This window comes from Thalassophryne amazonica, chromosome 12 (genome assembly GCF_902500255.1).
Source record: "Thalassophryne amazonica chromosome 12, fThaAma1.1, whole genome shotgun sequence".
In the NCBI taxonomy this organism is placed as follows: Eukaryota; Metazoa; Chordata; class Actinopteri; order Batrachoidiformes; family Batrachoididae; genus Thalassophryne; species Thalassophryne amazonica.
Window position 1 is genome coordinate 46,072,024 of NC_047114.1, and position 15,813 is coordinate 46,087,836.

General features: G+C 40.9%; 1 protein-coding gene across 1 annotated transcript in view; it reads left to right on the top strand.

Annotated features, from left to right (window-relative positions):
- Positions 1–14,366, top strand: part of LOC117522572 (amyloid beta A4 precursor protein-binding family B member 1-interacting protein-like) — a 109,121-nt gene extending 94,755 nt beyond the window's left edge. The window contains exons 10-13 of the mRNA XM_034184005.1: positions 6,835–6,945; positions 12,001–12,099; positions 12,194–12,305; positions 12,714–14,366. Coding sequence (XP_034039896.1) covers positions 6,835–6,945; positions 12,001–12,099; positions 12,194–12,305; positions 12,714–12,841 — 450 coding nt within the window. The 3' untranslated portion in view covers positions 12,842–14,366. The remainder of the gene's footprint in view (positions 1–6,834; positions 6,946–12,000; positions 12,100–12,193; positions 12,306–12,713) is intronic.
- The last annotated feature ends 1,447 nt before the right edge of the window (positions 14,367–15,813 follow it).

Below are 15,813 nucleotides of genomic sequence, written 5' to 3' on the forward strand. Positions count from 1 at the left end.
AAAAGGTATTATTTGAGTTTTCCCAGAGAAGCCGATGGTCTTAATTACAGACCCAGAGAGGGGGAGATGAGCGCCCATTTTCCCTATGCAAGAGTATGTTGCCCCTGTATCCACCATGAAAGGGAAATCTCTGTTTTGTATATTAACGGTGACGCTTGGCTCTTCCTTAGGTATCATCGAAATAGCCAATGCCACCGTTTCCCCCTCTGTCTTCTCTAGGCCTCCCTATTGCCAATAGGCAGCGGGTCCAACCCAAGGTCGGGCCGGACAATTTCTCATTCGATGTCCAGGTTGTCCACAGCTCCAACACTCATTAGAGGGTTGATCCCCTATTGGGGGTGTTGGTCCCATAGGCGGTCCCGCTTGACTGTTCCTGGGAGCTGAGTTCTGGAATCTGCTTCCAAATGAAGGTTGGCGAGATCCTCTTCGCCACCCTCCTCTTTGACCTTGAAAGTTCCGTGACTCTCCTCTCCACCCATGACTGTAGGTGGGTCCATTTCCGGGTGTGCCAGTGCTATGGTAGTGATAGTGATGCTCCACTGGTGCTGAGACTTCTCCTGTAGGAGTGCTCCCTGCTGCTCCCTGGGGGCTCTGTGTGGCTGTTACCACAGGTGCCTGTATGGTGGCAGCAGTGTTTGCCGTAGGGCCTGTGCTTGCCGACTCAGAAGGAACAGGGGTCATCATTGGTGCCTGGGTCTTTGTTTTTTCTTTCTTGACTTTGGTTAGCTCTCCCAACTGCATCTGCACCAATTTTTTCGTCAGGGATTTTGCTGCATCTTCTTCTTTTTGTTTTTCTTTCTTGTAGATTTCAAGATGGTGACAAATATGCTCAGAGTATAAAGCCCAATTCATTTTTGATAGTCCCACGACTCCATCTAGGGCTTTCTGAACCTCATCTGGTAGAGCCTTTTTTACAGTTATTTTAAACAGGATTTCAGTTGCTGGAGAATGGTTCCATGCATTTCCTGTTTCCTCCGCCCATCTCTTCTGGAATCGGTGCAGGAACTTCTTTGGGCACTCTTCAGGTGTCCACTCCTCATCATCCAATTTAGAGGGATCCAAGACCTCAGGGTACTTTCTTCTCAGTCCTTCCCACATGGAGTTTCTATAGCGATTAAAGGGGACTTCATCATGTTGATTAGTGCCCATCATTTGTGTTAGTCCAACCTTTCCTGCTAATTCTTCAGTGTCATGTTTTCCCATGACATGCATTAGCAAGGCTTTTATGTCACCTAAAGACAAGGTTACCCCTGCAGTGCCTTCTTCTAAGGCAGTTATCCATCTCCCAGCTCCTTGGGTGATGTCTGGCAGCCTGTTGGCCAGCCCCACCATGTCTGTCCAGCTCCATGGGGTATACACATGATGACCATTCCTGACCACCAGTGGGCATATGAGGTCTTCGTCCTCCTCTTCTTCTGTGCGGGCTCCATACTGTCTTCCAGATCGAGTGCGACTGACTGGTTCCAGGCAGTCCATCCAGTCGGTTATATTCTGTTCTAAAGCCGCTATGTCTTTGGCTACACATTGTTGTCTTTGCCTGAGTCGGGCCTCTTTTGCACTCTCAATGATGATCTCACCAGAAATCTTTCGGGTGGGTGGCTGTATAATGTGATTCCCTTGATTGGGCGTCGATTGTTGTAATATTCTTCTTTCCTCTGCGTCCCTATGTCTTTGTATTCTTTCCTTCGCTAGCCGAAGTTGCTCAGCTAGTTCTTCATTATCTCTTCTGGCCAGATCCAGTGTGTCACAGAAGCTCTTGTGCCACTCTTCGGAGCCTCTATAGCCTGTGAAGGTCCAGTCGGCTGACTTATGGTGGGAGGGGACGGTTTTCAGTGGACCTCGATGTGCAGGCGGAGCCTTCAGGTCTCTCTCTTTATCCTCGTCTGCCTCCATGTCACTGTTATTTGTGGCCCCCCCTGCTGGTCGTGGTGAGCGACCACTTACTTTCGGACTTGGAGACCTTGTATGATCCATTTGACAGACTGAGGACCTGTCTCCTTGTGGCTCTCGAGCTTTTAGTGTCAGTGTGAATTTGCCCTCCACATCCATGCCTTGGTCCTCTTCACGAGTTCCTAATACAAATTGTCCAGCTGTCTTTCCCATATCATGACGTTTATATGGGGGTGGCTCTGCTTCCCAGCTCGGTGCACTGGCTTTAGTCTCTTTGGATCTTTCCTCTGTCATTTTTTCTCTTTTCTGCTGTAGCCTCTGTGCTTCCTGCTTGAACAAGGCCAAAACTTCTTTTTCTTCAGTGCGTTTTTTGTTGTTATTTACGTTCTTCTGCTGATCTTTAATTTCTTTTTTCTGTATTTCTACCGCAACTGCTTCACACATCACCGGATCAAATGATCCCTCCAAAGGCCATTGCCTGCCCCCATGTGACCTTTTGTGCCACTTTCTCATACATTGGTTGGCCTTAGTGCGTTTTCCTGGATATTTTCTTAGTACTAATTCTAGCGGGGTACTTTCCCGACCTTGACCTTAAGAGTTACCCATGTAACCCTGACAAACGCTATGTGAGGTGTTTCTATGGTGTTCTGGTAGTCCCTCAGGGGCTGTCCTGATCCAGACCAATAACTTGCTGGCTGTAACACCTGTTTTGTATTTTAAACCCTTAAAAGGATTAAATTTCCAACTGTTATGCCCGTCTTCTTTTTCTTTAACTAAATACGAAAATTTACCTGTTTCCCACCGAACCTTCCTTGGGACCACAGTCAGAGTCAACCTAGGAAACAGTTCTTCACCTGGATCGGTTGGCAGTGTTATTAAATGATTTAATGGTATGCTAATTTCTTTATTAGGAACAGCACAAAGCAACTCCAGCCACGGGGTTAAACCCTGATGCCACAGACGTCTTATCAGCAGCTCCCAATTAATTAGAGGGAATTGTTCTTTCTTTTGCTTCAGATTGATTACCTTAGTAATCTGCCATAATTTCTGATTGATCTCTTGTTCGTCCTGCCAATGTTCTGCTCCTACCCTGTCAAAATAGGTCCTTTCCAGCCAAAAATGTGTCCTGATTCCCTGGGTTTCGATGTCTCCGTCAGTCAAGTAATGTTCTGGGAGTATTGTTTCATTATCACTTAAGTCTCCCATCAAAGACTGTCCCAAGCATTGATCAGTCTGTCAGCTTTTTCACTATAATCTAAGCTTTAACTCTTTTGATTTATAACCAACTTTATTTATTTAATCCTCTTACAACCCTAACACTTCCTAATGTCTTTGCTCCCGACTTTCTATTTTCCTTCTAATTTTTTAACTTTCTGCTTCTCGTCTTTTTCTGCTATGTTTGTTTATTAGTTTTCTTTCTTTGAAATAATATCTACCTTCTCTGTATAGCAGTCGCTTATCCTGTCTTTTTCTTCACTGTCTCTGTTTCACACTTTCCTCTCTGCCTGTCATGCTCCTCCCAAGTCCTTCTGTTGGGTCTAAACACCTCCTCCTCGTACTCTTTCACATTAATCTTGTATGTCAGCCAGCCTGCAAGCCCTCACAGCTTTACACAGATTACTCTCCACTCTCCCACACACCAATCTTCAAAAGCTTTATACACAAAAATTATTAAAAACAACTTTCTATATATCTCTATCTAGACTTCTGCCACTTTTCACTCCGCGGCTTTAAACAACCTTTTTATTCACTTAACACCAGTGTGTTCTGTTTAAGCATGTATCTCTTCTTCACGTTAGACAGCTTCTCCGGCGCTGCCAGCAACTCATATATTATTTTTTTTTTTTCTTAACAAGCTACTCTTTGAGCGTACAATATTTCATTTACTTCTACGCCTTACGTGCGTATCCTGTGCTTACTATATTATTTTCACAAGCTCCTTTCTGAGCATACAATATTTCATTTATTTCGACGCCTTACCGCGCCTCGCGTGCGTATCCTGTGCCTTTCTGCACTTTCTTCTACTTTTTTTTTCACTTACTGAGCTCCTCGTGAGCTTAATGTGCCTTTGCACTGAAAATATTCTCTTTTTCTTTTCTTATAAAAAACTCATATTACTGTGTACTTAATTACTTATTCTTCTCCCACGCCCCACAAGCGTGTATTTGGTGCCTTACTGCACTATTTTCTGCTTCATTAATTCTCATGTATTCTGCACTAACTCTTCATTCATTTTTTTTATTTTTTTATAGTTTTTCTCTTTTCTTAAAAAATGACGTCCTTTATTGAGCTCTTTTACTTACTGTCAGCTGTGCTACTTTGCACTTTTCTCTTTAAATCTCTTTATCACGTACGGTATTTCTACTGCGCCCCCTCAGGCGCTTATCTTGTGCTTCCTCTGCACGTATTCTCTGTTAAACTCTTTTTCTCACTTATTTCACTTCAGTCTCTGTTAAACTCTTTAAATAACCTTGTATTACCTTGTATCTATTTGTCAGTATACTCCCCTAAATTAACCCCTACAGCGCATGCTATCAGCCGGCACGTTAGTAACGAATTTCAACACCAATTATTCTCCAAGCATCCAGGTTAATTCTCCATGCACTCTTTTCCGCACCAGAGTTCATGAACATTCCTGACCTTTCACTCACACAGACATTCTTTTTCCCGGGAACACACACACCTTCTGAGCATTTTATCTACAAGGCCTGATAATTTTCAATCTTATCTTTTTTTAGTTTTTTATCAATTTTCTTAGTCCAGGTTCTTTTGGGTAAGAGGCAATTAAAAAATATCACCTGTCAACTTGGGCGGAAATCCCGACTCACTCCTCCAGATCGTGCAGAAGTTATAAAAGGTTTCTGCTTACCTTTTAGTCGTGATCACTGTTATTTACGGTCTGGAGGGATGAGCTGGACCGTCCCAGGCTGCCGGAATGCCCCTGGACACTCCTGGCTGGCTCACCAAGTTCTGTTGTGGCTCGTCTTTATGGTCTTCTCGGGATGTCGTCTTTTAGATAACACAAACTAATTGCAAGTGATATGCTAGAAAAGGACACAACACTTTAGAATAATTCAGCCTTAAGCAAGATAAAATGCACAGAGTTTTTAAGTTTATTTAAGCCTTCGACACAGAGCTTAGACAAACTGAGTCCTCTAGAGAGACTGAATATGACAACCGCGCTCGTCTATTTATTGGAGACCCGCGGGCATCGCTCCTCCTTCAACTTTTTTATTTATTTCATTCCCAAGACATGGTTTTCTATTGGAAGCGTCCTCTAGTGAACCCTAAGCAGGTGTTAGGCCATTATTTCAATGTGACAAACGCTTCCATTAAAACGTGACGGATTTACAACTGATTTTTTTTAAAAGACCTTCAGCCACAGGTGCAGCTGGCCTGAGGCCCCCCCCCCCCCCCCCCCCGCACGTGGCCTCAGTCACACGTGCAGCTGGCCTGAGGCCCCTGCACGTGGCCTGCGGAAAAGCACCTAAAAGGCCTTGGAAAGCCCCTGACAGACTGAATGACTAATAGAGCCCTTTTTTTTGGGTTGAACACCTGCTAGTTCAACCAGAGGACATACAGTTCGGATCAGGACACTTGATAGTTCATCACAGTTCAAATATGGACCTAAAAATTCTTCTACAATTCCCTCAGAGCTTTTACTATCTGATGTACTGAAATACTACAAGTGATGTGTGTGCTAATGCATAGGTCATTCGTTTGTGTTTTGTTTTGCATCATGATGCAGAAGTGCAGAAGGTTCCGGGTTCAAATCCCACCCCTGCCACATTTCTCCATGTAATGTCGAGTTGCGTCAGAAAGGGCATCCGGCGTAAAACCTGTGCCAGTTCAACATGTAGATCCACCTTGGATTTGCTGTGGCGACGCCGAGTGCAAACAAGGGAGCAGCCGAAGGGACTTACTAGTATGTTGTACTGGCATTGTACCATATCTGTGAGGTTTCGTATTGGTGCGGTGAGAGAATGTGGTGATTCTCGCTGACGTTTTGTCTAGAAGGGCTTGTGGTGGGGCCTAGAGATACTACCGTGGTGTAGTAATGGTGTTGCGACAGTGTCAAGACAGCATGGTGGGTGGGGCTCTTCTCTGTGTTAAATAGCCAACATTAATGGGATTTGAATTATCGATCTTGATAATTCCTGAAAGTGGGAACTTCACTTTAACACCCGTAATGCAGTGGATATTTTTGTTTGGAGAAGAATAATATCCAGTATGTATTTCCTTTATTCACACACTTTTAAAAACAAAGTTGTACAACAAAATAGGATAAAACACAGAAAAGAAATAAATAACATTTTTTTAAAAAGCACCAGGCTTTTTACCCTGTGCACAGGTGTGTTATTACAGCCATACATTCTTGCATACTGAGCAAATTTACCTCACAATTATCTCTCATTGCACATATTTCTATAATTTGTTTTGCAAGTCTGAATATCTCTTCAGCAAAATTATGCTGCCAAGAGGCACAAACATTACTAATATCACACTGAAAATTGTGCAAAAGATATCTCGAGTTAGCAATTACAGAATGGGAGCCTAAAAGGCCCATATTGCTCATTGTACTTACATTATTATCACTATTACACACCTTATCTATAAATTTTATACAACGTTTAGTAAAATGAAGTTGAATATTCATACAATTTGCAAGATATAGCAAGATATTACAATGTGTGGTATATGGTCAGACTCTACGTATAGCCTTTCTTCAAGCACAATAAACCCTTTTGATTTCATCTGAGCACAAAGGAAGAATTTGGTAACCATAAAAGTGTACAATAACTGATAGAAGAACAACTGTTTCTGACTCTTTACCCCCCCTCCCCGTATTGAAATATACTTGCACCCCCGCTGATATAAACTATTGACCACAGTTGAATGCTTTTATGTGTGCTAACAGAACTTGTTTTTTTGTGTGTGAGACAGACATCCAGTGATCTTGCCTGCTTTGTCCAGTTTGATAAATTCCACATTTACACCACCAGCAACTATAAACAAAGATACAGAGCTCCCACCGACTACTGCTTCATCCTGAAGGTAAACAGATAAAGATCTTAAGTGCTTCACTGACCAACCTGAAGGAATTAGTGAAAAAACAGTTTCCTCCACAAATATCTGTGAGGTCAGTGACACCCCACGTGCTCCGCCTCCTGTTAACTTTAAACTAAAAATGTGTTTGACAGAAGGACGGAGGCAGGAAGTCAACATAAAGCAGAAAAGATGCCAGCGACCTGCAGCAAAGGTTTACGTGGATTTCTGCCTTCTGGTGGTGGCTTGTTGTGCACCAGAATTTAATTTAGACCAGACCTGATCGCAGTGCGCGGACAAGTGGACGAGACGGCCTCCGGTTGAAGGGCGTTCAGGGTCACGTGTGGCGTCAGTGGGCCTCGTGCTGATTGGTTGACTCGGATCCAAATCAGACGTGTGCACTGATCTCATGGGTTTAAAAGTTGACATCTGGAACAGTTTTCATCAAAAATCAATCACTGTGGTAAAATAACACATAAGCTTTCTGAGGTTGAGATCTTAAAGATGGAAACTACGGTCAGTTTGGACTTTGTTACATTAAACAGACAGTATTCCAACACTAACTGAATGCAGCGAGCTCTTATTTTTCACATTGTTATTGGAAAAATGTTTTACCACTACTTCATTAAAACTGAGGAAAAAATGAACAATTTATTTTCCTACTCAGTATTTACCTCATAAAATAATATGATATATGATAATATGATCTAATTTAATAATTTATTTAAAAAATAGACATTCTGAAAATTAAATAAGATGCTACGATTGCTGTAGGTAAATTTGATGTGTGTGTGTGTGTGTGTGTGTGTGTGTGTGTGTGTGTGTGTGTGTGTGTGTGTGTGTGTGTGTGTGTGTGTGTGTGTGTGTGTGTGTGTGTGTGTGTGTGTGTGTGTGTGTGTGTGTGTGTGTGTGTCAGTCAGTCCTTGGATCCTGAAGTCCTTGATCTTAAAACTTGAACTTTGATACCAATTCCTTTTTTCTTTTGTTTCTGTCATGGACATCTTGTTAGTTTGCCAGTAGAATATCTTAAAAGTACACGAATGTCATTTGGTGGAAAGGTCGACCTTGGGTCAGCCAAGAGATCATTTAATTTTATACAGAGCTGAATTAAGGAGTAGATTGTGACTTAGATCCTGCCTTTGATTTTTGATCCTGAATCTTTTGATCAGGGATGATCTTGCCTTTGATCACTGACCTTTGATACAGATCAGCAATCATGATCTACTTTCATGTAACGGCATCAAAGTCACACTTTGGATCAAAGATCAGTGCTTACAACCCCTGGCAATAATTATGGAATCACCGGCCTCTGAGGATGTTCATTCAGTTGTTTAAATTTGTAGAAAAAAGCAGATCACAGACATGACACAAAACTAAAGTCATTTCAAATGGCAACTTTCTGGCTTTAAGAAACACTATAAAAAAATCAGGAAAAATAATTGTGGCAGTCAGTAACGGTTACTTTTTTAGACCAAGCAGAGGAAAAAAATATGGACTCACTCAATTCTGAGGAATAAATTATGGAATCACCCTGTAAATTTTCATCCCCAAAACTAACACCTGCATCAAATCAGATCTGCTCGTTAGTCTGCATCTAAAAAGGAGTGATCACACCTTGGAGAGCTGTTGCACCAAGTGGACTGACATGAATCATGGCTCCAACACGAGAGATGTCAACTGAAACAAAGGAGAGGATTATCAAACTCTTAAAAGAGGGTAAATCATCACGCAATGTTGCAAAAGATGTTGGTTGTTCACAGTCAGCTGTGTCTAAACTCTGGACCAAATACAAACAACATGGGAAGGTTGTTAAAGGCAAACATACTGGTAGACCAAGAAAGACACCAAAGTGTCAATACAGAAAACTTAAAGCAATATGTCTCAAAAATCGAAAATGCACAACAAAACAAATGAGGAACGAATGGGAGGAAACTGGAGTCAACGTCTGTGCCCGAACTGTAAGAAACTGCCTAAAGGAAATGGGATTTACATACAGAAAAGCTAAACGAAAGCCATCATTAACACCTAAACAGAAAAAAACAAGGTTACAATGGGCTAAGGAAAAGCAATCGTGGACTGTGGATGACTGGATGAAAGTCAAATTCAGTGATGAACCTCGAATCTGCATTGGGCAAGGTGATGATGCTGGAACTTTTGTTTGGTGCCGTTCCAATGAGATTTATAAAGATGACTGCCTGAAGAGAACATGTAAATTTCCACAGTCATTGATGATATGGGGCTGCATGTCAGGTAAAGGCACTGGGGAGATGGCTGTCATTACATCATCAATAAATGCACAAGTTTACGTTGATATTTTGGACACTTTTCTTATTCCATCAGTTGAAAGGATGTTTGGGGATGATGAAATCATTTTTCAAGATGATAATGCATCTTGCCATAGAGCAAAAACTGTGAAAACATTCCTTGCAAAAAGACACATAGGGTCAATGTCATGGCCTGCAAATAGTCCGGATCTTAATCCAATTGAAAATCTTTGGAAGTTGAAGAAAATGGTCCATGACAAGGCTCCAACCTGCAAAGCTGATCTGGCAACAGTAATTAGAGAAAGTTGGAGCCAGATTGATGAAGAGTACTGTTTGTCACTCATTAAGTCCATTCCTCAGAGACTGCAAGCTGTTATAAAAGCCAGAGGTGGTGCAACAAAATACTAGTGATGTGTTGGAGTGTTCTTTTGTTTTTCATGATTCCATAATTTTTTCCTCAGAATTGAGTGATTCCATTTTTTTCCCCCTCTGCTTGGTCTAAAAAAGTAACCGTTACTGACTGCCACAATTTTTTTTTCCTGATTTCTTATAGTGTTTCTTAAAGCCAGAAAGTTGCCATTTGAAATGACTTTAGTTTTGTGTCATGTCTGTGATCTGCTTTTTTTCTACAAAATTAAACAAGTGAATGAACATCCTCCGAGGCCGGTGATTCCATAATTTTTGCCAGGGGTTGTAGAATCACTGACTATGATCAAAATTCAGCCATCTGGGACAACGGCAGGAACATGATCAAAGATGAGGATCACAGATCAGAATTAAAGGGAAATAATGCTCAAAGGATCAAAGGACAGCAACTGCTTTCAAGAATGTTGAAGACATCAAAGAAATATAGCTCTCATTGAAAAAGAAAGAAATAAAATAAAAATGTCAACACAGACGTAAAGAGATGACTGTTGGACCTCGGAAGAGGGAATGTGACTTTGGGCCATATCTTGACGGTTGGCACATAATGCCTGATACAAGTGATTTCAGGGCGTGTCTGCTGTCAAACTGCTATTTACACAGATCTTTGTGCAGCCCAGGGTACTGTGCCAAAACGGATTGGCTTAAGTCTCCACATTATTCATGGATATTGTGGGAATAACATTAGTTAAACCAATCAAAGTGGTATCTGTCATCAGCTATAAGCCAAAGTGCATGAGTCTGTCCATCACCACATGATTACCTGTCAACTCACAATTTAAAGAATGTGGGCACTAGGTGGGAAAATGACTGTCCCCCTCAGGTGAAAAGTAGAATCAACATTAGCTTTGCACTGTGCACCATTTTGCACTGGGTGAAAGACAGGGCCCTTAAGCATCCTTTGAATTTAATGCTTTTAATTTAATTACATTACATTAAATTAAACTATTTTTAAAATGCACATCACAGTGTTTGTTAAATGGAATGCAGATATATTTCCACGCACAAAGACCTGTCAGTTTGGCCTAACACACTGGAATAATACCCAGGATAAGCTGACATGTTAATGTCTATATCTGCTTCCTTTAGTTTTGTCTGTCACATTCATTGTTCATTAACCTTAGAACTTTAGTACTACATGAACATGACATTATATTTGCAATAACTGTCCATCAAATTAGATGCTTAAAATTTTAAGTTAATTCAAATAGAATTCCTTCATGGTTTCAAAACATCTCTCAGTACAGGCAATAAAAGGTCCAGCCTTCTGTTGTACTCCTGTTAAGAGTCAATACAGCTTGGTGTTTTCTGCCCTCTGCTGGCTAATTTATGTACTACAGATAAGTTAGAAGTCAACTTATTTACAGTAGGTTTTTTTTTTTTTTTTTTTGCAGGATAATTTACAACTATCATGACATTTTATTGAAAATAATTAATTATATTTTTGATGATCTGGATTTTGAATCTGAAATTTTGAACTATTGAATATTTCAAAAGCAGGGAAAATAACACCTCTAAGACTGGGAACACAGTCCTCTGTCTGACGAGGGTGGATTGCCCTACAAGTGGAGGAGCTCAAGTATCTCAGGGTCTTGCTCATGAATGAGGGTGAGACAGATCGGTGCTGTGTCTGAGGTTCTGTGGATCCTGTACCGGACCGTTGTGGTGAGTTACAGAGCTGAGCCAGAAGACGAGGCTCTCAATTTACAAGTCGACTGATGCTCCTATCCTGACCTATGGTCATGAGCTTTTGGTGAAGACCAAAAGAACAAGGTCACGAATCTAAGCAGGGGCAATGAGATTCCTCCATCAGGTATCTGGGCTTACACTCAGGGACAGGGTGAGAACCTCAAATAACCTGGAGGGACTCAGAGTAGAGTGGTTCAGGCATCATGGTGAAGATGCCCCCAGTTGTAAACCTAGGGAGGTCTTCCAGGCACATCCAACTGGGAGGATGCCCTGGGAAAGATCAAGGACACACTGGAGGGATTTTATTTCTCAGTTGGCTTAGGGACACCTCTGGCTCCTCCAGGAAGACATTGGACTTGGCTGAGGATAGGGAAGTGTGTGATGAGCTGCTTGGTCTACTGCCACCTTAACCCAGACTCGAATAAAAGGTGAAAAATGAATAAACAGCAAGAATGATCATATCTAGGAAATTCAATATGAAGGACACGAGTGCTTTTTTTCCTCTTTTGGAAAAATAATATACCATCATTTTAAAATGATTTGTATAACTTTGGATGCATCTGCATGTCTGCAAATGTTTATTTGTAATAAAAGAACCTGACCCTGGTAACTTTGAGTAGCTGTGTGAGCTTGTTATCCAGCCTCTCAGTAGATGTCATACCCTGTCAATTTTGTTCTCTTTCCTCAGCACCTGTTCATCCAGAAAGAGTCCAACTACATTAAGTTCCTGTGCTGTGACAGTGAACACACACTGTCTCTTTGGGTCAACTCCATCAGAGTAGGAAAGGTCAGAAGCAACACAATTCACGTGACTATATTGTGACTTGCACCCTTAAATTTGTCCTGTGTGTGTGTGTGTGTGTGTGTGTGTGTGAGCTCAGTATGGGACGGTCCTGTATAAGAACTACCAGACTGCAGTGAACAGAGCCTCAGTTCTCTGCCTGTCCACTCCTTCTGCCTGGAGATCAGCAATACATTCTGCTGAACACAAAGGTACATCTGCTAATTGTGGGCCCATGGCATAAGTGAAAGACCAAGGGGCAAGTTTTTTTGGTTTTTCCTGTAAGTGCACCCTGTCTGTTGCCTGTTGCACACCAGATGTGTGGAGTTTTGTATTTGCATGGGTTCCCTGCAGGTTAGGTGCACTGGGAACTTTAAATTGACCATAGGTGAGAGTGTGAGTGTGTTTGTCTCTATGTGTTGGCCCTGTGATAGACAGGTGTCCTGTCTAAGGTGTACCCAGCCTCTCGCCCCGTGACCGCTGGGATAGGCTCCAGCCCCCCACTGACTCTTAACAGGAATAAGTGGGTTTAGAAAATGAATTAGGAATTTCTTGCTTTAAATAAATCCTGTAGTGAACAACACATCTTTAGAAATCTTTCATTCTCTCTCTGTTTACAGATGGATGCAGTGATCCAGATCCAGTTGGGCCTGAATCCACAGATGATGAAGAGTGTGAGCAGCCGCCGGACTTCATTCCTCCACCTCCTCCTGGACTCATCAACCTCAGAGAATCGACTCCTCGTTGATAAGGAACACATTGGCTTTAGCTTCTAGTGAATTCATATCTGAAGAAAAGTCCAATTGGACGCATGAGCGAGAACACATTTTTTCACTCGCTGTATGTTATTTTCAGACTGTTGTTTTCACTTCCTGTGAAAAAGAAGTTGACTTAAAAAGGAAACAAGCTGCACAGACTTTGCTATGGCCTTTGGACATCAGCTGAACCTACTGATATGTATGACAAACTTAAAGTTGCAGTTGACACCAATGAAGAATCTCAAGTTAAAAATCCTTTTCAGGTTGGGACCAACTTGGGTTACAGTGGCTTGTTCAAAGTCACGTTGACTTTTAGGAATTTGAAAGCTTCGATACACTAACCTCTTGGTCACCTGATAATGAAGTTTCTTTAAAATAATATTTAATCTCCTCCAGGAAGACGCCCATCAGGTTATTCTAATAGTTCCTGTGTGTGAACAAAATAACATCTGGACGGGTTTCCGCCAAACCTGGTGGCAATATTATTTGGGTTAGTGTCTCCAGATGATTAACATTTTGAACAGACTGGTCAAAAGTCAAGGCCAAGCGAAACATAACCCACAAAACACATTTACCGTAACATCTCTGCTCCCAATGTGGGTAGAGGTTTGATCAAAACTCATATTGATCACTAAAATATTTGTGATTGATTGATATTTAAGCAACTTCATGAAAAAGTCACAAAGAAGTCATAATAAATAAATAAAAATAAAAAAACACCTTGCAGAACCGTTTAGTGCTTCGACGCTTACTGCATGTACTGCTAACAAGTACTAAAAACTCATATCTCAGTGTGCAGGCACACTCTAAAGAATTAACCGCTGTCTCAATGAGAAAAGTGATGTAACAATTTGCATATTTGTTTGTTATTTCAACTTAACTAAAGTTATTTCAAGTTAACTAGAGACGTCTTGTGGTATTAACTCAGTTGAAAGTTGAAACAGCTTGAAAGAAATCTATGCAAATTGCTACATCAATTTTTCTCATTGAGACAGCAGTTCCTTGTTTTTTAGAGTGCAGGATACACATCAGCCATCTGATGCTTTTTTCTTGTTGAAGTTTATCAACTGATGACGTTGTTTATATATTTCTATTTGTATGATGGGATAAGCTCCACCCACACAATAAGGTTTATAGGATAAGCAACAAGAAATGGATGGATGACTCCCTCGGTTTGTAGGTAACTGTGGGTTAAGTGGAGCTGGTTGGACGTAAGGCACAAGGATGGTGGACTGATTGCTCCATGTTAAACTGTCCTTGAACAAAACCCCATTTTGTCCCTATTTCTAATCCTAAATCTGACAGTTTGAAGAATTGTTTGAATAAGTTTTGATCTGATGGAATCATCCAAGGACAACATGGTTGGATTTTTAAGGGAGAATAAAAAAAATATATGTGTGGAAAATATACAGTATCAGTCAAATGTTTGGACACATTTTCCCAGGGACACATGTCCAAAGTACAGTATGACTGTCAAAACCATTTTAGTTCATCTTGACAGGCCTAGCAAGTGCAAAAAAACAAAAACAAAACAGGACCCAACTGATAACTTAACTGAGCCACAAGTAAATAAATAAAAATACAAAATCTGTGCGGTTGGTTGTCACAGATCTGAAAGTTTTTGTTGTTGTTTTGTTCATTAACCCTCAAGCGACCGAGTGGGGTCATTTATGACCCCGGCATATATTTTTGTGCACTATTTTTATTTATTTTTAATTTAATTGGAAAAAAGTTTCCTACCATCTATTTTTCCTGCGTTTGTTCATAGAATTTTGCAAAGATCAGCCGATCCATGTGGCAACTATAATCCAAACTTGTGCTAGGACACTTGTGACCCAGGGAAGATCTCTGAGAGACCTAGAATAGCAAGATTTACAGCTGCACAAGCACCGAGACTGATTCTTGATGCCCTGAGTGAGGATGAAAAGGATGACGGACAAATATATTAGAGTGAAATAAATATGAAGAACCATAAAGCAATCATTTAAATAGAAGTATTCCAATATATAGTCACTGGGGTCATAAATAACCCCACTTGGTCATATTAGTTGCTAAAATAGTTTGGTCACTTGAGGGTTAAGCAGTGCAGCGATGCAGATAATGACAGCACTCAATAAAGACACTATAACTACTTCAGAGCCCATCAGCGCCCCCAAATGTGAAGTGTTGGTCTGTGGCATTCTGTTTTTAGCCCGTGTATATCCACAATCACTTTTCAAAACATTTCCATTGGGCAATAAATTCAGATTTGAGGGCGCGGCTTTACATTTGATAAATTCTGTCAGAGCGACAATTTAAGGTGGAGATTAATTTCAGTCTTTAAGGCACACAGCGTTCTCTTCCCTGCCTCAATGAGCTGTTTATTACAAAAAGACTGTACATACATTTCAGTGAACACATCCTATGTACAGAGAAGACAAATACTGGATTCTGTTCATTTAACGTCACGGATCCATTTTCCTTTTTTAATCCGTGTTTTGTCACATGAAAACACATATCGAAGAAAGGCGCTCTGACCCTGAAATGCTCAACATTAGGTGGTAAACACTACAAAGTTCTGCATATCAGTGGTTATCGCATGGTTACTATGAAAAGTGTAAATAAATCCTTTTACATACAACTGCTAGCAAACGTCTTCAGCAGTTTCAGACACAGACAGAAAAACAATCTGAATGCAAAGATAGAAATACATTAGTAAAAAAGTTGTTCTCACAAAATTACCTCGTGATGGAGGGAAAAAAAATACAATCAAGAATGGTATGTAGTGTCGAATTAATCACGGTAATAAATGACATCTGAATAGATACTTTCATGCACAGAGGCTGAACGAATACAGTCGGCTTTATGTCACGGTGTGTGTGGATTCGGATCACACACACTGAATACACACCAAGCTACATGTCCGTGTCCATCAGCTTTAAAGTACTTATGAATGTTTGTTCATGTAACTTTTTACAAGGAT